General features: G+C 36.6%; 1 protein-coding gene across 1 annotated transcript in view; it reads right to left on the bottom strand.

The window, feature by feature from the left end:
• The window catches only part of csmd3b (CUB and Sushi multiple domains 3b), a 536357-nt gene that overhangs the window by 23797 nt on the left and 486298 nt on the right, over window positions 1-26262 (bottom strand). The window contains exons 51-63 of the mRNA XM_038288005.1: window positions 23751-23939; window positions 22228-22413; window positions 21883-22077; window positions 19490-19663; window positions 15475-15648; window positions 8697-8870; window positions 7414-7599; window positions 7147-7320; window positions 4244-4426; window positions 3960-4136; window positions 1229-1408; window positions 862-1035; window positions 600-773 (exon numbers count right to left, since the gene is read on the bottom strand). Of these exons, the coding sequence (XP_038143933.1) occupies window positions 600-773; window positions 862-1035; window positions 1229-1408; window positions 3960-4136; window positions 4244-4426; window positions 7147-7320; window positions 7414-7599; window positions 8697-8870; window positions 15475-15648; window positions 19490-19663; window positions 21883-22077; window positions 22228-22413; window positions 23751-23939 (2340 nt within the window). The remainder of the gene's footprint in view (window positions 1-599; window positions 774-861; window positions 1036-1228; window positions 1409-3959; window positions 4137-4243; window positions 4427-7146; window positions 7321-7413; window positions 7600-8696; window positions 8871-15474; window positions 15649-19489; window positions 19664-21882; window positions 22078-22227; window positions 22414-23750; window positions 23940-26262) is intronic.

Raw genomic sequence — 26262 nt, 5'->3', positions numbered from 1 at the left:
TTTCTGTTCAATCATAATGATTGTGGTCTCTGTTTTTTTATAATCGCACAGCGTCTTTCACATACCTATAATATTGACATATGGATGAAAGATAAAATGCTTGTCAGTTAAAAACAGTATGAAGAAATTAGCCAATATCAGCATAAATCCTCACCTGCCACAAACTTTCCAAACAGTGACCAGCTCCAATCCAACCAGAGCTAAACTTTTGACTGGATGTTGGTGGTGTTAAATTAATGTTAGTAGTAGGAATCGGTACAGCATTTTTTTAAAGGTTTTGCTTGACTTTTAAAATTGCTGTTCATTGATTGCGATTAAAATTGTGTATAATTTAAGCTTTACCAGGAAGACTCAAAAGTGTCCATTTATAGTTAGAATAAAAGTCTTTTAAGTATAGAATGGTGAAGTTTAAACTTCATGACCAAAGAGGAAATTAGTATTAATAGGACTATTAAATCTTTTTTTTTTATCATTTCCTCTATTTGGCTTGAAGATAAACATCTCTCTTACAAAAAAAAAAGGTTTTGACAAAATGTTGGGACAATATTTAAGTGTCATGAAATATGTTGGATCCTTAGTAAACTAACTGTGAAACTTACCAATGCAACGAGGTTGAGTTCCACTCCAGGTGCCGTCATTCTCGCAGAGTCTGGTTGCCGTGCCAACCAGTATCAGAGGAGGAGAGCAGCTGAAGGACACTTCGGATTGATAAATGAAACTCCGACCCTCTCTGAAACCACCGACTGGAGTACCGGGGTCGCCACAGAACTTGGCTGCAAATGCAAAGACGCAAATATAGATAAAATAGTTGAGGTGCTAGGAATGCAGAAAGTAAATACGTGGATATAGGGTGATGCTTACGTAGGCACTGAGGGAGCATGCCATTCCAGGTGCCATTGGCCACACACGTCAAGATGGCTGGGAATGAGAGTTCATACCCTGGTGAGCAACTGTAACTCACACTGCTGCCCCATTCAAAATCACTGCCCTGCAATACTCCATTGCTGACTGCAGGGGGAGCCGGGCACGTCACCGCTGGGACAAAAGAAAAAGAAGTTAAGACCTCACAGCTAAATATGAATTATAAAAATGTGATTAAGCAACTTATAAACATTTCACTGCAACAACAATATATTGTAATCCATATCTTATCTAGTTGTAATAAAACCTTTTTTAGTATGACATCATCATGGTTTCTTTGCATTACAGATTTTGAGGGGTTACTTACCAGTACATAGGGGAATGTTTCCACTCCACGTCCCATTTTGTGTGCACATCCGTACAGGTGATCCATCCTCCTCCATTCTGTATCCCGGCTGGCACTGAAAGGAAATGTTCTGTCCGATAGTGAAATCTTCACCGTAGCGAAGGCCGTTAGCCGGCACCCCAGGATCCCCGCAGTTTATCACTGTTGGAAAGGGCACAAGTGGCATTGACGTAATTAACACAATGACAAGCTGATGTTTACTTCTCATCAAGCTTCAGGACAAGATAATTGGAATTCTAATTTGGTAATTTTCTCTTTATCTACAAACTTGGCTTTCAATTGATTTATAAAACATGGGCAGGAAGAGGTAGACCAAGGCACAGTCAAAGTGATAGAGGTTGAGAAAAGGCCCTCTACCGTTGGTAAAGTAATTAATAAGGTAGATCCAGAAGCGGGGAGAGTAAGGCATCACTGAAAAAAGAACTTTATTTATGAAGTAATTGGTAAAAATTATGATGATCCCATGATATCATTACGTTGAAATAGTTTTGCTGGGATCATTTAGACCATTAAGTTCAAAATTCAAACTTAACAGTCAGAAAAACAAACTTTCAAAGTGTGAAGAAGAAATTACTCACATTGGAGCTTTTAAAACCAAAGACCTTGGGAATTTTTTAATCCGTATTTTAAAATCTATATAAGAAATATTATTCATCCGGAAGCATGTCCAACACTCTCTTATTCAATATGCTGAAAATATGTAGTGTTTTTCCAAAAAGAATTTTACTAATAAATATGTAGAATGTATTTTTGCCATTCAACAGATCTTTTTCGCTTAAAACTGTCCCGTTGAAGGAAGAAGAAAAGGAGAGTTTGAAGGGTATGACAAAGTCTCACTTTTTAATAACTGATTGTTAGATATAATTTGAAACTTCAAGGTTTAACATAACTTTTTAAATAAACCAAATTTAGTGGAGTGGCTCTTTTTATTCATAATTTTTTATTTTTATTTTTTATCTATCTCCCAAAAATTAATATAACCATCTTTGCTATAATTCTAAACACTGCTGAAAATTAAAACTTGTAAATTCCTTATATTTGCCTTAAATGTTTATGAGCTGTTTCTTACTTTAACGCAGATAAAGAAAATTTTTGTGGGGAAATTTCCTTTTTTAGGTGTTATTGTAAACCTATTTTTTAAAAGTTTAATGGCTAAAGTGGCGTTCCCCCCATCCACCCAAACTTCTTTGGGCATGTGTGAACATTTATTGTTGTAATATATCATGTATTATGGTGTCGATATAAAAAATATTTTCTTTGTGTTTCCTGTAAATTTTAGTAACCCAACAAAATCTAAATAGAAATCGTAAAAAAACAAACAAACAAAAGTTTATTTTGATGAATATACCTTTCAATGTTGAAAACAATTACATTGCACTGTGTAGATGCATTAAAACAGTCAAGAAAACAGGTTTAACCAATTTCTTTTAGATTACTTAATTAGTGTTTATTATTTCTTTTAGCAAAATAAATTGCAATAATATATTTAGAATCCATTTAAGGGCCCCACAATATCTAAAAGGGAAATTATATTAAAAATTGTGAATGTCCTGGGACAGTTTTAAGGGACATTAGAATTCCCCATCCAGTACTTTTAGGCCACTGTCCTTCATAGTCTAATAGGCAGTTTTACTGCTTTTAAGCCCACCCCACATTCTGTCATGCCTCTTAATAGATGTGGTGTAATCTACTGTAAAAGCCAGCCATTTTCCCTAAAGAAAGAGATTCTTATAAACTGTATTTTACTTCCATGAAGCCCTGACTCTGGATTTTGGTTTCTCAGCACTTCTGTGTCTTTGTCCTTTTATTCCGCCTTGCTGGATATTTTATGGCTTATTTCTTTACATAAATGCGTTTAAAGTCAGAAATTTCAGTGGAAATGCAGACATCACTCAGAAAGATGTCTCTTTTAGACAGGCTGCATAAACTGTGAATTCCTGTATGAGTATGCATTAGGGTGTATTTATTGCATACATTTTTTAACGCAGTGCAAGCAAGCAAACCAGAAACAGGCTGCTCTGATTTATACTTACTCAAGCATGGCTTTGGTCATATTTTACACAGGGAGAGACTTTTTTAAAATTTTATGGTTATTTACTCTGTTGGAGTTTTCCCTCTGGGTTCCTAAGGCAAATTAGCTAAAGTAAACAACCATCAAGGTTATTCATGAATTGCTATAAACTGAGTAGCAGGAGCATAAATACTTGAGCTTTATTTCATCACTCAGGCCTTATAGTGTTGCAGAATAATTTGAAATGAAACACAACGGAGCTTTACAAAAGGCTTTGGAGAACAACTCGTACAGTAATCTCGGTAAGGAATTTGTGTAGGCAATGAGGTGCAACACATAGACAAGCAAACATATAGTTAGCATAAAGAAATATGGGAATATATAAACTAGAATAAACAAATTCCCACTGTGAATGAGGAGTAGCGGCAGTATCTAAACAGCAAGAACAGTATAAATGCAATACAATGGGATATACATACACACGTGCTGAGATTTCTTTTCTTTTTTGTACATCAATTGGAAAATTGCTTTTGGGGGCCTAAACTTTGTTTATAAGGCAAGTAGCAGATGGGAAGAGGCTGTTTTTCTGATCCTGATTACTGTAACTGCACCCCCCTGCCAGAGGGGAGAGTCTGTTTGATTATTTATGAGCTGATTTATGAAGCAAAGCAGATAACTCACTTGTGCAGTTTGGCTGTGCCCCTGACCATGTCCCGTTAGCCTGGCATAGCCTTGTGGTGGCACCAGTAAGCACATAGCCATCCATGCAGGAGTAGATGACAGAGTGAGAGAATGTTGTTCCATCAAGACGAAATACTCTGCCATTACTTGGAGTCCCAGGATTTCCACACTGCACAGCTGGTAAAAAAAAAACATGACATAAAAATGCATGATTATCAAAACAGACACAAAGATGACTGAAGAGAAGTAAAGTTGCTGTGTTGGGTTAGTCAAAGTAATCTTACGTTTACAAAACGGCTGAGTGCCGGACCAGGTCCCATTGGGGAAGCACATTCTCTCTGAAGAACCAATGAGCTCGTAACCCTCTGAGCAGGTAAAGAAAACCTTGGAACGGATCCTGAAATCTGTTTGCTCCCTTGAACCGTGGGAGGGAATGCCAGGGTCGCCACAAGAACCAGCAATATCACCTAAAGAGCAAAAAATACTGAGAAACATCTGCAATCCCTCCATTATTACTTTGTACAGAAAGTAAAAAGAGGCTAAATGTGTAGCATCCTTACTGTCATTGTAAAATGCCTGTTTACAAATAGCTGCAGGTTGCAGACATTATGTTTATGACAAGGCCCATATGCCTGCTCTAAGGTTGTATGTGTGTATGTTTATGCAAACTGATGGGTAGTTGGGTGGCAGATTGTGTAAGTGTGGGTATATGTGTGTGGGGGTTCCTGGCTCTGCCCTTGTACAACAGCTAGATCAGCGAAAACCCTGTTGGCCGTACGCAGCATGCCCCTGAGGGTGCATACACACTAATATACTCAAAAAACACATTTTCACACCAATGCAGGAGTAGAGACAAACATATTTCTTCCCAAACATTGCTGGCCCACACTGCCCATTTTGCTAATGGCAAGAGATTTGCATTGGGTAACTTTTGCATAAGATTAATGCCAGCACCTGAATAATTTCTGTTAGCTCTGAATAACTAATTATGTCTTGAAGTAACCATTTGCTTTCATTGCAGAATGTAAATTTAAGGTACGACAGGTTGCCTGTCAAAAAAAAAAACTTCAAACATTCCTCTTTATGTGAGTGTTTAGGGCTTTCCTGTCTACTGAAAAACAGTTTGTATCTTTAATCTGTTCCCACACACAAATGATGCACTTGAACCTTTTAATATACTTAGAACTTTAAATTGCTCATGAGCTTTCCAGAAGTGGATCATGTGCAGCATATTTCTTCCCAAAGTATACCACAAACATTACACGTAGCACGGTTGAAGGACTACTGCACTCTGAGGATCACTCTTCTTTATTTTAACTTTTATTTCAAATGGCAGTAACTAAGATTAGAGTTAGTGGGTATTAAAGAAGGGATTCAACTTTTTTCCCTGAAATGCATTCTTTTGCTGTCCTTTAAAGGTCAAGCCACACTCGATGGCTGATGAGTTTAATTAAGCGTATAGACTAGAGATGGAGGAACGAATAACCTGGCTCTGTTTAAAGGTAATGAAATCCTCCTAGCAGCACCTTTAAAGTTCAGCAATGAATGCTTTACATTTAGTTTCATGTAATCTGACCTGAATTTCTGGTTTCGATTATGATCATAACAATAAGAAAAAAATGTCTTGCTACTTTGCATGTCCACATAAATCAATAATATTTATTATTCAACAAAAGCTAGCGTGATTGTGCAACAAATGCGCTGTCATGTGATTTGGTGATGGTGCCGCCCAGCTACAATTGTGTTACAGGTGATATTAAGGGGACAATACAAGTCATAAACTATGTCATCAATTTACAGTAAGTTAGAAAGCAAATCAGAGCTTTGAGCTGTATTCCCTCAAAGGATAAAGTTTACATATGTTTAGTTAACCCTATTTATACCCATTTGATTCTGCATAAAAAAATGTTGGCAAAAGGAATTCGTTGTGCCAGTTTGTAGGTTATAATGTTATAAATAAAGCGAAATGTTAGTTTATGAAACCAAAATATTGATTCATTCAAAAAACAGTGAACAATAAACCTAAAAAAAAAAAAAAATCTGTTAAACAATAACTAGATAGATTGGATAAATAGAACAGACAGACAGACAGACAGACAACTATGTTTTTCGTTAAATCAGTCTAGAAATATTACTGTGCAATCTTTGATATCAGCCCCCCAAAAAAACCTAACACTCCAAATCAAATCAAATCTTAGCATGTGGTTAATTCATATTGTAGAGCTAACCAAATAATTACCAACTTGGTTTGATTTTCACATCTGTACCCAGCAGTTCTGGACGGCATGAAGAATATTTATAGAAAATATACACAATTGTTCATCAGTTCTTATGGAGCATAATCACCAAGCTTGCATTGTTATCCCAGATTGAACTGTTATCTCCACAGGACTCTGGTGCAGACCAGCCAGGTAGAAAGCATGAATCATTTCTTTCTAATCTATTAGCCTTTCTCACCTCAATGTTCCCCTTGGGAAATTGCTGTAAATAACAGTGTATTCTTTGTCAAGTCGTCTGGAAGGTATTCTCACCATGCTTGTTAAGCAGCAGATGTGAGCTTTTCAGTCAGTAAGTGCCATAATCATTCTATATCTTCAGTCAACTGATGGTAACAATATAACTTAAAGTGTTTGTTTACATTATGAAAGGTAAGGAAGAGTCTGCAGATACAAACATAAAACTAACATAAGTTTCAGTTGCCAGAAATTCATAGGGAATTATATGAATTTGTAAAGCATGTCAGAGGGCTTTGATGCTGCCTCAGTTTACCTGGCTATGTGAATGAGTTCACAATTTCCCTCAGAAGTTAATTAAACGGCCTTACATTTTGTAGAATTAAATAAACTAAGTTCACTAGGTGTTTTAGACTGAAAGAAAACATGTAATTAAAGTCCATATATGAGGGAGCACAAGCCAAGGTTACATTTTACTGATACTTCTACCTGACAGATGCTGCTACAGTCATTTATCTTCTGTTCCTCTGTATGGTCATCTATGCCCTCTTTATCCATCCAACTAAGTTTAAAGGCTCAAAGAAATTGTACCTGTTGGATTTAAAGGTATCCCCCTTTACCCTCTGGCAGGTGTAGTGTTTTTAGACACCTTTCATCCATGACTGCCATCTATCCAAACCCCTGGTATGAATCGGCCCTCAAAGTCTATAAGTCTGGAGGTTTAAAATGCTTACCTGAGCAGAAGGGCATGGGGGCACTCCACATCCCGTTGAGCTGACACATCCGAGAAGACTCTCCTTTTAGCTGCCGCCCACCCAGACAGGAGTATCTCACTGTTGAACCAAATGTGAACTTTTCTCCATTCAGCATGCCGTTGGGTGGAGAACCTGGATGGCCACAGTCTACAACTGCACGTCAAGACAGATCAAGACAGAAAGATCAGCCTCTATTTTCCTTAATGTTGTATGATAGACGTAATACAAGTAAATTGATCTACAGACCAATGCATTCAGGAAGAGGTTTGTCCCACTGTCCAGTGGGTTGGCAGGTCAGCACCGGTGATCCAAACAGGTAATAACCAGGGTTGCAGTCATAGAACACCACTGTGCCAAAAGTAAAGTTCCCATGCTCTATTTTACTCTGACGGATAGAGTTGGCGGGGATGCCAGGATCAGAGCAGTTGACCACTATACACAATGAGACACAAAAACAGACACATGCAAAAGAACAGAAAAACAGACAGGAGGAATACATGTGTTATTAGGCATTAACCATTTAGAGTCATTTCTATTTGCTTTATCCTTTGTTTATGGTGTTTATTACTTGGAAAACAATTTTCAAACAATACAGGAGTAAACATATCATATAAGCAACAAAAGTAGTAGGAATTAAGAGGGCTAGTGTTGAAAAACAAGGACTGCTAAGCTTAGGTAGCTTCATATGCATCAATTATTGAGGAATTTCAATAACCTAATACTTTGTCACCAGTAAGAACTTCCTTGACATTAACATATTAGGAACTTTAAGGTTCTTAATAAATGATTTGCAGCATTAATTTTCAATAACTAAATGATTTCAAAACATACAATATAAGTAATATAAAAAAAAACAACAAGAAACAATTAGTTTGATTGCTTAAAATGTACTGTGGATTTTCTTTAACACACACAAGATCAGAATTGTACATGAGGTGCAAACTCATATATATGCATATGCACTCGTTTGTCTTTGACTCCTCTGAACCAAAACACAAACCACAACCCTTTTTGTAGCCAAGCCCATGGCATAATTCTCACTAAATATCTGATTACTCAATTAGTGGTAGATAAAGTAAAGTTTATTTAAATCGGTTGATCACTGACACAGATCTCAGTTTTAGGTTGATCCAGAATTTTCCTGATCTGAAATTGGCATTAGGGTGTACATCTCACATCCTTGCGCAGGGACAGAAACTTTTAATGCTAACCCTCTTGGTCCGCCCCTGGCTGAGAGGCTGCTTTGCTGCCAGGAGTGTACAGTAACTACATTACACAAATTAAGAGTTTTTTTTTTCCCAAGTTAAAATATGTTTGTGTTTTTATAAACATAACTGATGGTAGAACTAAGTTAAAATAAAAAAAAAATAAAAAACAGAAGGGAAGTCTGGGGGAAAGAGAATTGAAAACATATCCTCAAAAACAAGAGAAGGCAGTAATTGTAGTAGATTCTTTTTTCATGGGCAGAGGTTAAACCAAAGAAAAAAAAAAGAAAGGTAGGGGTCAATACACTTAACTTTTCTCCCCACCTTTGCACGTTGGGGGCGGGTGGCTCCACTGGCGGTTGACCTGGCACTGGGCACGTGCAGGCCCCTCCATTTCGTAACCCCGATTGCAAACAAAGCTGACCACGTCGTTAAGGTTGAAGCCGTTTCCTACTGTGCGTCCGTAGATGGGACTTCCTGGATGGCCGCAGCTGATGGCTAAGGGAAGAAGTTCAGATGTTGAAATTCCATACAAGTTAATGATCAGAAAAGTGTTTAGACACTTTTAGTTTTGGGTATGTGTATCATTTTAATCAATGAATGCTTGTCTATCTTTTAGTCTTTTCTTTTTTAGTAAAAATTTTCAATAATGATAAACCTGGATTACATTGCAAAATAAGGTGACCAGCCTTCAGGTATCAAATCCAGGGTAATTTCCAGCTTGGAGATGAAAAGGAATAAAATGATTTAAAGATGAAATGTAGAAACTCAACCAGTCTGGATTTAAATAATTTTTCCATTTCACTCACATTTAAAAACCAACAAGTTTAACAGCAGGAATGTTTCTCTCCTTACTCTTTTTAGTACTTCTTAAGTAGGCTGTAATGAATAAAATAATAGCAGTAAAAGAGTATTGCATGCAATGGTGCGGTCCTTCTTCCCTTGATTCTTCCTCTTTCCTCCTAGTTTTCTTTCCATAATTCATCTGTTATTTTCCTCCTTTTTACTGTACTTGTTTACCACTCTTCCTGTTTCTCCCTTCGCCATTTTTCTTCTATCAGTCTTTTTTCATCTCTATTACCTCTTCATATTTTACTATTGTCCCTTCAATCAGTCTTCTATTATTGTAAAATAGATATAGTATTATCTCAATCACCTCAAAACTAACTAGAGCGTAGGCCTATACCAAACTGAAAACTTCCAAAAAACTAGCAGGTAAGGCTTTTGTATCAGATACTCTTAAGAAGCTGGTTATTCCTAGATGAAAACCTGCTATCATCCTAATATAATCCTTTTATGAATGTTAACATCTAACTAAATGCCAATAGTGCTGTATTTATCACAAACTATCTTTATTTGGGGCAAAAATGTCTTAGAATAGCTGATATTGACATTATACTAGATGGGAATCTATATGTTATCATTCTCTCTTCATGGCTTCCTGCCTCTTTCAACTTTCTCTGATACTGGCTTTATTATTTTACATGTAAAACTTGAGCTCAATCTGAAAAACTCACACAAGAGAATAGACAATTAGAAAAAATGTATTGATTAATTTACTTGGTCTTTTGCGCTCAGACCTCTGCAGGAAACATAGCGCTGAATTTTGATAGATATGCATGAACAGGAGCAAAGAATAGGGCTATTTCCCCCCAGGCCTGAAACTGGTGATGGAGTGGAGATAGAAGAAGTTTGTCAGTCTGTAGACTGCTGGTTAGCGAGACGGTGTGCTGAGCTTTATGGGGACATCTAGTTGATTGCGTGAGCTGATACTAGAGCGTCACTAAGTGACCTGGACGATGGAGGTCCTGTGTGGATAACACAGGATGAGAGAACCTGTCCATGATGAGCAAGCATGAAGCGACAGTGGAGAGGAAAAACTCCCCGATGGAAAGAAACGTCTGGCAGAACCAGGCTCAACATGGCGGCCTTCTACCGGACAGGTTGAAATGAGATGCGGAACGTAGCAAGAGTCCGGGAGTAATGAAACCTCCAATTAAGTTTAAGGTACGATGGTGGAGGGGATGGAGGTGGGTTGAAACGGGGTCATCTGAATGAAGTCAGACAGCGCAACTAGGTAGCAGATGAGTTGCAGGTCGGAGGCCTTTTAAGATTAACTTTGGATGCCGATTGACTTTGGTGGAGGTGTGGTTTAAAGCTAATTGGCTGCGTTGTAGGTGGATGTAGGCGAACAATCAGTTTCTGCAGTTGAACTTCTGCCTAGGCTCCATTAAACAAACCCCTATTAAAGTCCATGTTCTCAAATCTCTCTAATTAATTAGAAAACAACCCTTCAGTAAGTTTTGACTGAGAAGTCAATGCTGCTCACAACTAGCAAGCTCTGAAAATACAAATTAAACTTACAAGTCCATTCTAAAACATAACTGTAAAATCCCATAACACTGTAGACAGTGCTTTAAAACAAGCTTTTATTTTACGTGTTTTATTTTGCACTTCTCTCTGTGTCTTCGATTAAACAACAGCCCTTATCTTTTTACAGTGAATGTTGATAACATTAGTCATTTTTTCTACTACGAAACCTAAGATATATCACAGCGAAGTTCACCCCAGCTAAAACAAAACTAAACATAACATCCACATATTACCACCCAAAAAAACCGAAGAGGTGCTGTCAGCTGTGCTTTTAAACCGGTAGTTAGATTCCTAGAGATGTTTAAATTTGAGATAATGTATTTTTTCTATCATGTTTCTATCATGTCACCTGCCTGAGATCTTCAGTAAGTTTTGATTGAGAAGTCAATGCTGCTCTCCCGTGGTGCATGGCTGCATGGGCTCCATTTAGGTGATAATCAGTTTGATTTGTGTGAAGGATTAAAAGAAAGCAGTGCTAACCAGTGAAATGAAAAGGGAATTCTATTTAGCCTTTATTCTCTTTTACAAATAGAAATAAAGTGTGGCAAGCATATTACTGTAGTTTTCTTATGCATACTTTGTACAACCAACTTTTACTGCAATTGCCATTTGAAATCTTTTGGGGTTGGTTTTTATATTAGGGTTTGCCATCGAAGATCTTTTTCCTAAAATAATTTATGTAATTTTAAACCATTTCATTCAGGTCCTTGCATGCAGTTTGTATTTGGGCGTGTCCTACAGCAATATAAACCTCTGCTCAATTTTCAAGGCACGTTCTTCCAGGATTGTACTGATTTTACATCTTTAATCTATTTTTCCATGAACTCTCAACACCTTCCCTTACCCCGCTTCCTGGAAGCACCCACACATCTCGATGCTGTCATTATTAAACATTTTTTTCCATTAGAAAATCTCTGGTAAACTGATAATGGCCTACAGCCATCTGCTAGGGAAGTGGTCCTTTTGGTTTTTATACAGCAATTAAATAATCTTTCCCTTCCTCTTTATAGGCTAAATTAGTGAATTGCATAATGAAGTTCTATCATAATCCTCATACCTTTCAGATCATGTCAGTAAGTAACCGTGTCTATCTGGGTTCGGAGTTGTTCCATATTTTTAATACTCTGAAATGTTCCAAGCTTTGAATACTAATTGATAACCGAACTTTACTTTAAATCTCCCGACAAACCTTACAGAGCAGCTGTAATTCAGTGGGATTAATGAAATGAATCTGTGTCAGAACGAACTACACTGGATTTCTAATTTTATTATTTAGCTTGAAAATCATGAATCACTTAATGAGGAAATAAACTATAAGATGTATAAGACAAAATGTGAAATGAGATGCAAATACTTTTACAAAGCAGTTTAACATAATTAAAACAACTGAAACTGTGACTAAAATGGCTCAGTGAGGACCTAGCTTGATCCTGGTACCATGAATAGATTATAGAACTGCAGTTATCAAATCTCCATGAGATTTAATACATTTTAAATGTGAATACTTTCAATTTGAAGTCATCAATTTGTGCTATATTTTACATCTACTGTCAGTTTCCTCCGTCTGTCATTGTGCCTTATAATTATTCATCTTGTTACTTTGTTCAGTAAAACTTCTCAGTGTCTGTCTGGTGATTGAGTAAACAGACATCCTACAGTTTTTGGCAGAGTCTCTCTTTCATCCCCCTCTCAAACTGCCCAGTTTGAAATCTATCTGAGAAGAGAAAAGCCCACCCAAAGTAAAACAGATGATTGCTGGGTGGTTAAAAAAATAAAGCAAAGGAGAAGAGAGAGGAAGAGTGGACACATCAAGAGAAAAAGGAAAGGAAAGCATATAGTTAAGCGAAATGAAATTGAGAGGCCACAAGAGAGAGGCAGAAGCAAAGCAACTTGATCAGGGAGAATCAGAAGTTACTTTGCATGCTGCAGATATGCAGCCATCTGACACTGCCAGCAGGCCCTGTGGCTACACACACGCACATATTCAAACACATTTCATCGTCTCATCATCATTCTCTGTTTGTGTCTCTAAACAAGAGCCTCTCATCTCCATAATTACAGTATAATTTGGCTGTAAAATAATTTCCCTCAATAAATCCTGCATGAATAACCTCAATAAAAACAGCTACAGCTCAGAGAGACTCCCCAACATGCCAAGAGATGCACAGACCATCCCATCAATGCACATGCTGTCACAGGCATTTGCCCTCCAAAGTGTTAATGTGCCCTCACAAAAGTATACAAAAATCATCTTATTAAATGTTTTGTTTGTTTGCAGGTCATATTTAAAATACAGGAGCCCCCGCAAATCCTTTTATGGACTCCATCCCTGTCTTCCTAATTTAGTCAACAATTGGCGCTGTCGCTTTGGGGAACCTAGGCCCTATAATTGGCCTCATCAATGCCACCTCTACTATGCTATCTGTGTGGCTTAAAAAAATTCATGACACTCAAAGCAAGTGCCCAATTTTAGAGGATTTTCCACAGCAGCCTGGACACATCAGAGCCTTCAGTTGTGTCCTCAAGCCCCAATAATAATCTCAGCCCAGACCAATAAGACAAATTTGTCCCTCTGGCTCTTTAAGGCTTCTGGTGTGAGGCTGCAGATCCTGAGTAGCACTGGCTGCAAACCTGCAGGTGTCTTTTTTTTTTCATTTTCTGAAAAGCAGAGCACGCAACAGCTGTGCTAGTTATCAAGAGTATTCATCATGAATACTTTACTTTGCAAAACTTGTATAAATAATACTGAAGATGCTGTTCCATCTGCAAATTTACACCCAATTTGGATGGAAAATATTGCATTTCCACAAATATGATTAAACAAAATTACTTAAGAATAAGAAATAAGAAATAAGTATCATATATATATATATATATATATATATACATTTTTTTTCACACATTGGAGCCTTTCAAGCAAAATTGCTCTAAAACACTAGCATAAAGATGTTGTATCATTTGAAACATCGTAATGTGCATGACTCTGTTGTGATAAGATTTGTTGTACGAATTTCTTTTTCAGAAATGTGTTTTTTTTTTTTAAGGGATCTGTGCTTCATGGCAACACTGAAGAGGACAGAATCAGTGCTCTTAATTAAAAAAATATCTGCTAAGCCTCCAAAGGTGTTGAGAGACGTGAAAGTAAATACAGTAGAAGAACATTTTTTGTTTTTCTTAAGTTCCTCTCCAATGAAATACTATTTTAACTCGAAAGATATGACAAAAAAAACATGGCCTTCGGAACATGCCATAGTTGAAAGATGACATATGTAACACATGGAACAAGCAGCACGGATATAGTCAAAGAAGGTGAGCATAGGTTTTTAAGCTAAGAAGACATGTTTTTTAGTCATGAGTTTTCTTTTGATGTCCCACTGGTCAGCATGAAATAACAGGTTTATTCATCTAAATGGTGATTTTCAATGTCTTTCGCTTTGGGGCCCCTAAATTGATAAAGAAGCAGAGCACAAACAGCTTTATTTAGCACTTTAGTGGTCTCTTTTAGTCTGTTACATTATTTTTATATGTCTCAATTTAAGATACTAACATTAATAGAAGTCTGAACACAACTGAAAGCAAAAAGTTGGAACTATTGTAACATGAGTTCACATTTTAAGCATGACTTTTTCTTAAGTTTGCACTCAGGAAAAGGTTAAAAGTTAATAAATAATTCCTCACATGTACATCAAAGCATCCAGGAGTCGTATATAGTTGCTTCATTTTCTGGATTTGTCCAAGACAAAGACGTTTGTTTTAATGATCTGCTCAGCTGTGTTACATCCAAGAATAAACTTTGATTTAGTTATCCCTCATTGACCGACTCTCCCTCACCCCCGCTTTGAAAACATGTCTTCGTCGATAAGCCTCACTGTCTTCATTCTATTTTTGAGGCAGTTCAATTTGAAACTGAGCTTCTATCCTCTTCTGTTATTGACTAGGTTAACAAACTGTGCTGAGCTTCATTGCAAGGGCGATTGGATTTTATCAAGTTACACCAGCTTTTACGACTATTTGAAGACGGGCTGTACTTGTTGCATGCCTAAAAATTTGCTTTAACTTGTTATTCAGTCAATTTTATTTAAAGAAACTTGGAAGCTGTTTGCCACACAGTAGATTTTAATCTTCCCAACATGAGGTGTTTTTCATTCGTATGCTGCTGAAGTGATTTTCAAGTGGTTTGGGCTCTTCACCTCAGGGGGGCCCAGAGGGCAATCAAACTTTCAACAAATACCTGGACTCTTCAGGTTAAAAGCTGCTTGTTTGGACAATACAAAGCAGATTCGGTCTACATCTACTGTGCATTTAGGAGCACCAAAACAAAATACAAACATCTTTTTTTAGACCGCTAAACAACAGCTATTACCCCAACAATTTTTTTAATCCCTACCATCTACTTTGCGTTGGTGTTGATGTTTAAGCATTTCAATTGCTCAGTATATAAGTAGAAATAACTTGGAGATATAATTGAGAAGTTAAAAGAGACTTTTTGCCAATGGAACAGGACAATTTACATTTAAAATAAGAAAACACAATTGCATTGTCTTATTTTAAGTGCTTTTGATCTAAATATCTTATTTTAAGAGTAAAAATACTCATTCCATTGGCAAATCCTCTCATTTACCTTCTCAAATTAAGGGTAAATACACTTGATCTAAGAAATTTTTACTTATATCTACAGTAGATGTTTTTTTCAGTGTAGGAAAAGAAGATAAATTCAGGTTTTTCTTACGTATGCAGATTGGCAGCTGTCCGGACCACTGGTTGTCTTGGAGACAGATTCGAACAGATGAGCCTATGAGGCGGTAGCCAGGCAGACACTGATATACAACTGTGTCCCGGTACCCAAAGTTCTCCCCAATGACCTGGCCGTTCACAATTCCCTCAGGGATTCCACAGTGACCAGCTGGAAAAGAAAAACAAAAGGTAAATACTTCCTCACAATTTGTCACAAACTTTATCAAATAAGTTGCATTTTAGCTCTATCTATTCAAGTTTTCAGATGTTCTGTCTATTCATCTGAAACTTTAGAATCTATAGTAACTTAGTAGACATGATTTCAGAGCTCCTCTTTACTCCATGAACAGATTCTTTCACACAGGCCTGACTGATGTGCAGCGTTACCACAAGACCTTTTAAAAGCCATTTCACAAAGTCAGAAGGGAATGTGTATTTTTCAGCTCGCAGAGATTTTTTTGGATTGACTATTGATTTTGTTCTTTACAGTAGATAAAACCTTCACCTGAACCCCAGAGTCAGCAAAAGCTAACGATTTAAACATGGCCAGGGAGGTAGAACATAACGAGAAGAGAAAAAGGTTGCATCATATTAACTTTGTCATCTGACATAGTGTTTGAGGTGTTGATTACTCAAGTTAAAGGGCACTGCTCAGGGGGGACACAAATAGTCTTGCTTTCTGAATATGCTGCAAACACCGGAGCTCTGAGAAAAGACAATCAATTACAAGCCTGAAGCCACAACGCTTTCGAAAGTCTACTTGTTTACTTCAAGGGGCTCGTTCCGGCTGGCAATAAATAGCAGCGTATTAACATATGATAAGCATTCATGACACGTTTTTATAATTTTGAGTTTTGATAGCTGTGATGACCAAAAATAATAAGATTTGCATTGATTTCTACCGAGGTTAATAGTACGACAGTAAACTTGTCACATAATTAAAGGGGTAGACAGAGTTTTCTTCCTTAATTACTCATATGCTTTTTTCAGGATTAAATATTCTTATTGAAGCATAATTGCAAAGATTATATGCATTGTCTTGCATATGCATAAGTTTAATGCATATGCATTAAACTTATATATATATATATATATATACACACACCCATATATGTCATTATAATTTACTTTACTACAAAAAGAAAATGCCAATATATTCCCATTACTTTATAAATATACTAATGGTTTTTAGAACATTTGTTATAAGTTTTTAATATTCAATTAATTGAAATTTCAGAGATTTAAAATAAATGAAAAACCTATTTCAGAAAATTAAAAAAGGAACAATATCTGAGAAAAACAAAAATGACAAATAAGAAAAAAAACAATCAAAAAAACATAAAAACAAAACTTTCACATTTACTCTTAAAAGGACTATGAAGAAGCCATTGCTTATCACAAAATTGATGCAAAGTATCCCTAAGATGGGCAATGGCTTATAGAAATATTTTTACTTCAGCTCTAACTCTCTGAAACAAGAAAGGAATACTAAAATGATGTTTTATCTACCAAACTTACTGTAAAATTCACTGCTTTTTGAAATTCTGGACAGGACTTACTGTGTGTGGGTTTAAACTTAAGAGATCTGTTTTAGCTTAGTGCTTTTTAATTTTAGAACTTTACTTGCAAATTTCTGAAGAAAAACATTGATGTAATATACTGATAATTAAAGTATCTTATCCTATGTTTAGAGCACCAAGATAATTGATTTAATTTACCATTAATGTTATGAGATGTGGAAGCTGACCTCATATTAGGTATCTAAGAGCACTGAAGATTCAAATGAATTAACAAAACCTTCAAGCAGTTCTAGTAAAAACTAGAAGGTTTAAACCAGGCTGGAAGGGTCTAAAGCAGAGATAGAGGCTAATACATAACTGAGGTAGCATTTGGTGGAGAATATTGGCCAGATGATGAATTAGGGAGATTAAGCAACATCTAATGAGTATGAAAAAAGAACAAGACATCAAAAAACTAAATTGTAAACTGTTGTAAAATAACAACAAATGCTGCAAGAACTGAAGCCTGGTAAGAATAAAAAAAGGAAATAAAACATAAGCTTGAAGCATGACCAAAGACGTAAAACATGACGGTCTGTAGCATTTTGTTCATTTGTTGCTGACAAAATTATGCCTTTTTATCATCGAATTAAGATTTACAGTACGGTGTTTGTCTTTTAGGAACCGCAACCCCCTGCTTGTGACACCTGCAAGTTTTACTCCTGCTGAGGCTTCACGATGAAGTGACAGCTCCCTTTCATAACATGTGTTACCCCTGGCTTGCAAGCTGGCAGAAGAAAGATGCGGCTTCTGAGGGATTCATATATAAAAAATGAACTTCTAAATTACCTCAGAGCCCAGCTGAAGCTCAGTGGGGATGGTGTTGTTCACGAGGTGGACAAGGTCAGAGGGGAGCAGCTGTGAGGCCTGAAATGAGGTGTAAGGGCAGCACTCTTCCTTTGATACCTGTCCTCATTAGATCGACGTGAAAAAAAAATAGCATCTTCGCTGCTTCCCCTATAAGGATGTATCTTGCCACAGAGCCTTGTATTACTTTTTGATTTTTTTTTTACATTACATCTCCCAAAAAAGGAATAGAAGGAATTCACTTGATTACTCAACACAAGGAACTGCATTTAGGATATAAACTGTTAGGAGGGATTTACTGTAAGATGTTAGGATGTTTTTTTATAAGAAGGTTTTATTAAGAAATTATTCTTTGCAAAGATGCAACTAGAAGCAATTTTTTCTATTAAAAAAGGGTAACTAAGATAGAGTTTATTTTCTTTGATAAGCTGAATAAAGTCAACACGGACTGAGACTAACACTGGATATTTGAATATGTATTTATGTACTTTTTTATGCTGCATGTTTTCCTAATATTGTGCAGGGAAAGATGTTTTGATAGGGTCAGATGTTAGATGTTTTCTGTAACTCTAAAACTAAAAGAAAAGAAAAAAAATCCACTGTAAAGATACTTTTTTTTTCTGCAGGAACATTGAAATTGATCAGTATGATGGAAAGAGGGATACAGCTTAATACAGGGCATTCCTGGTAGGAAAGTAATGAAAGACTGCAAAGGATCTTAGACTGGGAGATAAGTTCAGCTTTCAGAAGGACAACAATCTCTAAACACTAACCCAGGGATAACAGATCAAAGCCTCTTCGTGTCTTACAATGGCAGTCCAAATCTTCTTCAGTTTCGAGGCTGTGCTGATGCAGACACTCAGGATACAATAAAACCCAGTTTTATTGTTCCACTGAGAATGTTCCGAAAAAGTGTGTCTGAATGGTGAAGGTTGAAGAGATCTCAAAAAATACATGCTGCTTTAATCAAAGTAGACAATGTTTCTCCATGGATTAGTTTACTTCATATTGATATATGTGCTATTTTGGATTAATATTAACACGAAAGTCCAGTACAGAACATTAAAGTGAGAAATTGTAAAAAAAAAAAAAACAAAAAAAAAACCATAATGTTAAAACTAATTGCAAGTTTAAAGGTAAAGTGTGGGATGTTCTTTTTCCTAGTGGATCATCAAAATAAGTGGTCATCCTAATTGTCAATCATTCTGGTGATATGTTTAGGGAGGGCTCGTCCACATTTTCACTTACTGGTGGTGAGTCTGAAATAGTGGAAAAATTGCGAATCTTCTTTTAAAAAGTAAGCTTGTATGAGAGATACAAACAGCAACTTTTAAACAGAGCGTGCACAAGGAGAAATGGGATCGTGCATGTTCTCGCACACGTTTAATAGGTGTTCCCTCTAAGCAGCGGGTATAGGGTTGAGCATGTGCATTTTTTTTTTAAGTGGAGAGGGCAGGTCTTTTCAAAAATTTGCAAAAACCCTCCACTATACCTTTAAGTTGCAGGTTTGTTTGATCCAGTGTTCTTTAACCATATTGAGATTTGAAGAATATTCAGAAAATTACAGAATTACCAGAGAATTTTGCTCTAGATATGTGTAATATGCTATAGAAAACAGTGTGATTATTTTGTGGAATTACTCACCTAAGCACCTAGTTTCTGTTCCGCTCCAAAGCCCCGAAGACAGGCACTCTCTGACAGCTGACCCTACCAGCATGAAGCCAGCATCACATGTGAAGATAGCTGTTGCGCCAAATGTTGTCTGAGTACCAATCTTTTTCCCATTTGGAGGAGAAGGCAGGTCACCACATGAGATAACTGCAACACATGGTCGGACACAAGCAATTTAAAAATCAGTTGCCAGCCACTTTAGCAAAGGAATAATTTGAGAAGCTGCTAGACTTCCTTTGCTTCAACAAGAAAAGCTACCAATCCTGGCAAGCTGTGCGGCAGAGAAATTTGGTACCAGCGTTTTTCTCCTCCCCAAAAAACAAAATACCCAGTGAGGGGGAAAAAAAAAACTGTACATGTAGAAGAGCCTCAATATTCCCCGCATAAAAATAACAGTAATCCAAAATGTCAAAGAATCCCAGGAAGAGGCCTCCTGAATGACAGCTAAAAATGTCAACTCTCCCAGGTTAAATTATTGATTGAAAGGATGCAAGTTTAACCTTGCTTGGCGACTATCCCATCTTTGGATAGCATCAAATTAGATGAAAGAAAAAAATAGGAATTTAAACATGACAGTCGAATTTAAAATGACAAGCTTTTTCAGGCTGTTTCCCCTGACAGAACTGTCACATGAGTTTATATGTAAGCCAGGTTATGATTCTTGCTGATTCTCACCGTCATGAAGCTTTTAGTTGTTGCATTAGGCCCAAAATGAAGAACCGGCTACAACTTTAAATATGTTACATTGATACATTGTACTGTAATAGTCCAGTCACATCTATGGAATTTGTAAATCGTCATCTGCCGCCATTGCATACAATGCTTTGTCTTGATGTAAATAATCTGTAAATTGCAACCATTGCCAACTTTCTAAATGTGATTTAGAGATTCAGGGTAAGCTGGTGGGCGGTAAGTGGATGTATTATATGGCAACAGATCAAGCATGCTGCTTTTTATATTATAGCATTGAAATGATCTGAAAGGAAATGTTTAAGGTTTAATATCTAGCTTATCCTTGAATATGATACTTACATTCCCCTAATAGGCCATATCAGGGCATTTAAATATCAACTCTTATTTCACTATAAGAATGTCCAGTCATATACTTGTTTTTATTCTAGAGATAAATTTGTACAGAAGTTACAAACCCCCAGTCAAAAACAAACAACCCTGTAAAAATTACAGCTTAAGATCTAAAGAAGGCGACATTATCCACATTGAAAAGAGTCCGACACTGAAATGGACTGAAAGGCCATTCAGAGAAGAAGAAGTCATTCCTGGTTTTGACATTTTAGGTTAATTTGGGCATTAATAAACTGTTTCAATGAAGTGTTTATAGTGCTCTAAATCAGCAGTGCTGTGTCTGTCTCTCTGCGTGCCTCAGATCAGCTTCTCTGATTAGTTGATGTGGCGCACCAAGGAGCAAAAGTTCAATTCTTCTAACTCCAGCAGCTGCTGCTTTTGAAGCGAGTCATGCACCACAGATGTTTAGAGGCTCATGAGGCGTTGTTTCATCTGCTCAAATGCATCAAGATGCGCTGCTCCTGCTGCTCGAGACGAGCTGTAGGACCTTTTGTTGCACCTTGATGCACGTCAACCATTGATTTTGCATGTAAACCAGCAGCTTCTGCTGCTTCAATTGCGTCCAGTATGAATGTAGCATTAAAATTTGTATGGTTCAGTTTTTTCCTAATAAAGAGTTTTAATTTGTATAAATTCTCAGCTGCCCCATTTGGGCCCATCTCCTTCCTCTCTTGTAGTCCATTCTTAGACCCTCTAATCCTCTGGTTTATTTCACAACCTGTGTCTGGGCCCTGGGGGGAAGGTTATTCTAATCCTCTTCCTAAGTTATTCATCCAGGCTCATGAAGATTTACAGCATAATGTCTTCTGCCGAGGTCCGGGTGCCAAATAATTTATTTTCATTCATGTCAGTAAAATCTTTCTTATTGCTTCTTTTCTTCAGGTTGAAATCGTAAGATGCATTTAGAAACTACTTTGACATAATTATTCATGTGCGTCTCACATTTTGTCAAAGGGTTTTAAATTTCATGGACTTTTAGCCAACACTGGGATGGGATTCAATACATATTACAATATATCCTTCTAAAATCAATCTCTAAAAAGTTTTTATTAAGGGATTTCTACTTTTCATCATTGCCCATTAACAAATTAATACAAATTGTTTACAATTACATCATAAAATATTTTAGGAAACAAGGGACAAAGGAGGAAACATTGCCTTGTTACATTCTCAACAGACAAAAGAAGAAATCAAGTAATTGTTGTTGTTACTTCGAAAAAAACCCGCAGACATTCCTTTTTTTGTGCTCCAAGCAGCTAATATTACATATCCTCGCTACTCACTCTGGCAGTGTGGCCTCTCATTCTTCCAGCTCCACACCCCATTGGCTAAACACTGGATGTGGGCAGGGCCTAATCTGTAGTACCCTGGGTCACAGGTGAAGACGATGCGAGTTCTGTACTCATAGTGCGAGCCATTGACAATCCTCCAGCGGCCATGCTCCAGAGAAAATGACCCAATGCTGGGACACACTACAACTACAGGAACAGAGGAAAATTAAGTTTTATTAGATTGAGGGAAAATACAACAACTTTGCTTTTTGCTTTTCTAACTCAAAATCCTTGCATTTGAAATTTGGCCCATATGTTACAGCACACGGCTGATACCAGGATCTGTTTCTCACTAACCAGAACATCTCGGTATCTTGTTGTGGTTGCTCCAAGTTCCATCTGGCTGACAGATGGCTGATGTCAGTTCCTTATTGGACAGTCTGTATCCGTCGTTGCAAAAGTAGGAAACTCTTGTTCCCACAGAGTAGTCAGCAGTTAGCACCCCACCGTTTACTGGAGCCTTAGGTGGTCCGCAGGAGACAGCTATGAAAAAACAGTTACACTTATTGAGAACATGCAAACAGGTAAGGTGTTCCCTTTATTTCCTGGACATTCATAATCACACTCACCAATCCAGCCAGCATATTGCATTGAATTATAAGGCTGTTAATGCCATAGAAATGTTGTCTGATTGAACCATTTGATTTTAGAGGTGGAACAATTGCAACGTGCAATGTGGAATATATTTAAAATAAAGTCCTGGGTGCACTAGTTTAAAAATGTTTTCGACAAAAGGTTAAAATTATGTAGCTTCAAGAATATATATATATATATATATATATATATATATATATATATATATATATAATGTATAGCTTTAGAAAACAAATTTGATGGTCATTAGGAAGCTTTCACCATCATTCTGTCTGAATCTTTGAATTTAGTATAAAAGAGTCGAGGTAATTTGAGTTGTGCGGTATCTTGGTGAAATCCCAGCTTTTAAATGAAGTAGATGGGAGATATCAAGATGGGGTTGGAGATGATATCAAGATAGAGTCTTGATTTGCACTGATTTCTTTTCAACTAGAAGACCAGTTTGATTTGTGTCCTGCTGGAACACGCAACCCCCTCACATTTCAACTTTTCATCTACTGTTTTAATCTCAGACAGACTTAAAGCATATGGAGGTAGTCCTCCATCTACATTACTTACTTTGTTTGATAAATAAATAAACAAATAAATTGAACCTAATTGCTCTCACAATGGAGAAATTAACTCTAAGCATTTAACCCTGCCACTGCTCAGTGCCAGGAGAGCAATCGGGGTTAAGGGTCTTGCTCAGAGAGCTAGAGTAGCAGACTTTGGGAGTGGGTTTCAAACTCACAACCTCAGGATTCATAGCCTTATGCCCTAACCACTAGGCCAAAACTTTGATTGCATTGAAGTGATGCCTCAGTTTGATGCAATCCCCACAATGCTTAAACACTGGTGAGGGGTTATTTGATTTTAAAGGCGCACATTAACCCACTTGAACCATCCTCTTGTTGGTAATTATCTTAAGAGTTTTCTGGTGCAGCGGGTTTGAAAGTGTTGAATCTGAAATAAGGGTTTCTTTCTTGCGCAGCACCCTGCCATTCAATGTTGATGTAAAACTTGGTTCACGGGAGTGAAGGACACTAATTTTCCAGCAATTTATAGTTGATAATAGACTTCAGCCTTGGTGGTGCTTGGGTTTTTTTATCATCATAGGCAGTAGAAAACATTTTCTTTGTCTTGTGGTTAAACCTTAAGTCATCATTGACGCATCAAAACTGGTTTTTGAAAAAACATACGTAAATACATGCATCTATTGCTTCAGCTAAAAGCAGATTTTGATGTACCTTGACAGGCAGGCACAGGAGAGTCCCAGGTGTGGTAGCCCTGAGATGTACGGCGGCAGGTCGCCGTGCCATTGCCTATGAGGCGGTAACCTCGGTCACAAGCCCAGCGCACCACGCTGTTTACATGACCGCCTGTCTGAGAGGAGATGGAGCCGTGGAGGGGAGAGTCTGGTGTGGAGCAGTACAGGGCTGGGGTGGAACAAACATTTATAAAAACAAATTATGTAAATTCTATAAGCACACATTGCACAATTTTTTTAGAGACATTTAAACACAAATGAATTAATACAAAATTTCTTAATAAATCATTAAGGTCCATACAATTCTTAAACTACTACTACGTGTTGGAAACATTATTGCACATTAATGTTTAGATGGAAAATGATCAAAGACTAGCATATTAACATCTACAGTACCAAAGACATAACTTTACAATTTTTGCATGCTTGCTGAAGTGGTGTTTCTGTAGCCAAGTCATTACATATGCATACATTAATCAAGTTGAAAATTGTTTTAGAAGCAGTAACATAAAATATGATCATGATCAATGACTAAACTTTTTAAAGATATCTCACCAAAGTCTTGATCTGTTAACAGATTCCAAATAAAGTAAAAATCTTTTAGGGGAAGCCAGCTTTAAAGCCTGCTAGTGTTGCTAAGATCAGTCTTTAGTCTGTTACGTTTTTCCCCACACAATTATACTTGCACATTTTGGCCTAGTTACACATTTCATTCCATTTGCTTAAACATTTTTTTTTTTTACTTTACAGTATTTTTTCTTTTGTTATAAATGTTTATTCTAAATTTTCTGCTAATACAACTGCATTGTAAAGAATCTTAAATCCATTAAGAAAACAATATGTTTCTGAAGAAAACAAACAAAAAACTAGATTTGTATTTTGTTTATGTAGATAGTTTTAGGTCTTACTGTCTGAAAAGAGAGAAAAATTAACTAAACTGTCCTGATGCTGTTTTAGGGACCCCTTGTCTGATCTTTTGCATTAGAAATCTCACAACTTATATCAAAATAAAACTGTGTTCATAGTTAAACAAGGATTCTGATTTTAAAACAAAATTTGAGGGCCAAGACCAATATTTAGTCAGAAGACCATAATCAGAAAGCCTTACATTAAGGAGTTTCATCATGATGCTTTAAAGCTTAGATCATTTCAATAATACAAAAATAATGAGGTTGTGAAAATGCCTTCTTAAATAAGAAGGCTTTTTTTTTTTTTAGGAAATCAGGAAAATAAAAATATACTTTGCTTCAAAATATATTTGCTCCCTTAATACATCCCTTTATTGCTGTGTTGTGACTAAAATTTAAAGTCATCCCTTAGGTTTTTCTTTAAAAACTCGAGCCATTATCCAAAGTGTGAAATAATACTGATAAAACAGTTTGAATCTATATAACTTCACTACAGTATTTTCCAAACTGAGAACATCACATAGTTATGTGAATTGCACATCAGTGCAATTTAAATGAAAGTTATGATTTAGCTTCCTGAACAAACGAGCTTGAGAAGAGATGCACTAAAAATCTCATGATGATCAAGTGTGAAAGAGTCTATCCAGCCTGCACGGACATGCAGGGTTCATAGATAGAGACAGGCAATGAGAGACAATAATAACACTAATTCTAATTTACTATTTCCACAAAAATGCAGAAGTCATGGTAATCTCTATATGCAATACAAGTAAGAAAATTTAACAGCAGACTGACTTAAAAGAGATACAGCTATATAATTTGGGGCTATATGTGAGAGAAATCACTGTTATATTAGATGTCATTGTTGGAGCCATTTCACTTTCATTTTCTATTAAATCAAGAAAAATTTTATTGCTATCTAAGACTGTAAAATATGGTGCTTAAAAACTTAGAAATTACTTAAAATAACATTTTGGAATGTAAAAATATTGGAAAATTGCAGAAAGATTTTTTAATATGTGTCATTAAATCTATTAAAACAGTATATACTAACATGTTCTGCACTTTGTAATTAAAAAAGTCTAGAAAAAGAGGTTCCCTCATTGGTCGATTTTGCAGGTCGAACTATTTTTTAAGTAGGTCTATGCTTCAAACCTCTTGTCAATGCTCACATTAATCACGTCCAGCCAAAGAAGGTTACCAAGCATCTTGAAAGGCTTGTAATTCATCATACAGAGCAGCAGTGCTTTAAAGGTTAAAGAAACAGCTTTTGGACTGTAGGCTGTGGTGTGAACAAGCAAAGTGTGAACAGGTAAAACTGTCTCCTGCTCTTTAACTGTCAGAAATGCCCTTGCATAGAGCACTCATGCCTCATTACCCAGCGGTGTTAAGTTATACTCGGGACAACCAAGTGCAAAATTGTTCACATGTATAGTTTTCTGTAAAACACCATCTGCAATGCCCCATCTTATCAAACTTTTTTCGGGTTAATAAAACTTGAACATCAACCTATCAGGCAATTCAGAAAAGTGCTTCATGAGGCAGACGGAAGTCCAGGAAAGTATGAACAAGATAAACAAATAA

Source organism: Cyprinodon tularosa, unplaced genomic scaffold (assembly GCF_016077235.1).
Source record: "Cyprinodon tularosa strain WSP-4 unplaced genomic scaffold, ASM1607723v1 ctg247, whole genome shotgun sequence".
Taxonomy (NCBI): domain Eukaryota; kingdom Metazoa; phylum Chordata; class Actinopteri; order Cyprinodontiformes; family Cyprinodontidae; genus Cyprinodon; species Cyprinodon tularosa.
This window is presented reverse-complemented; position numbering and strand designations above follow the sequence as displayed.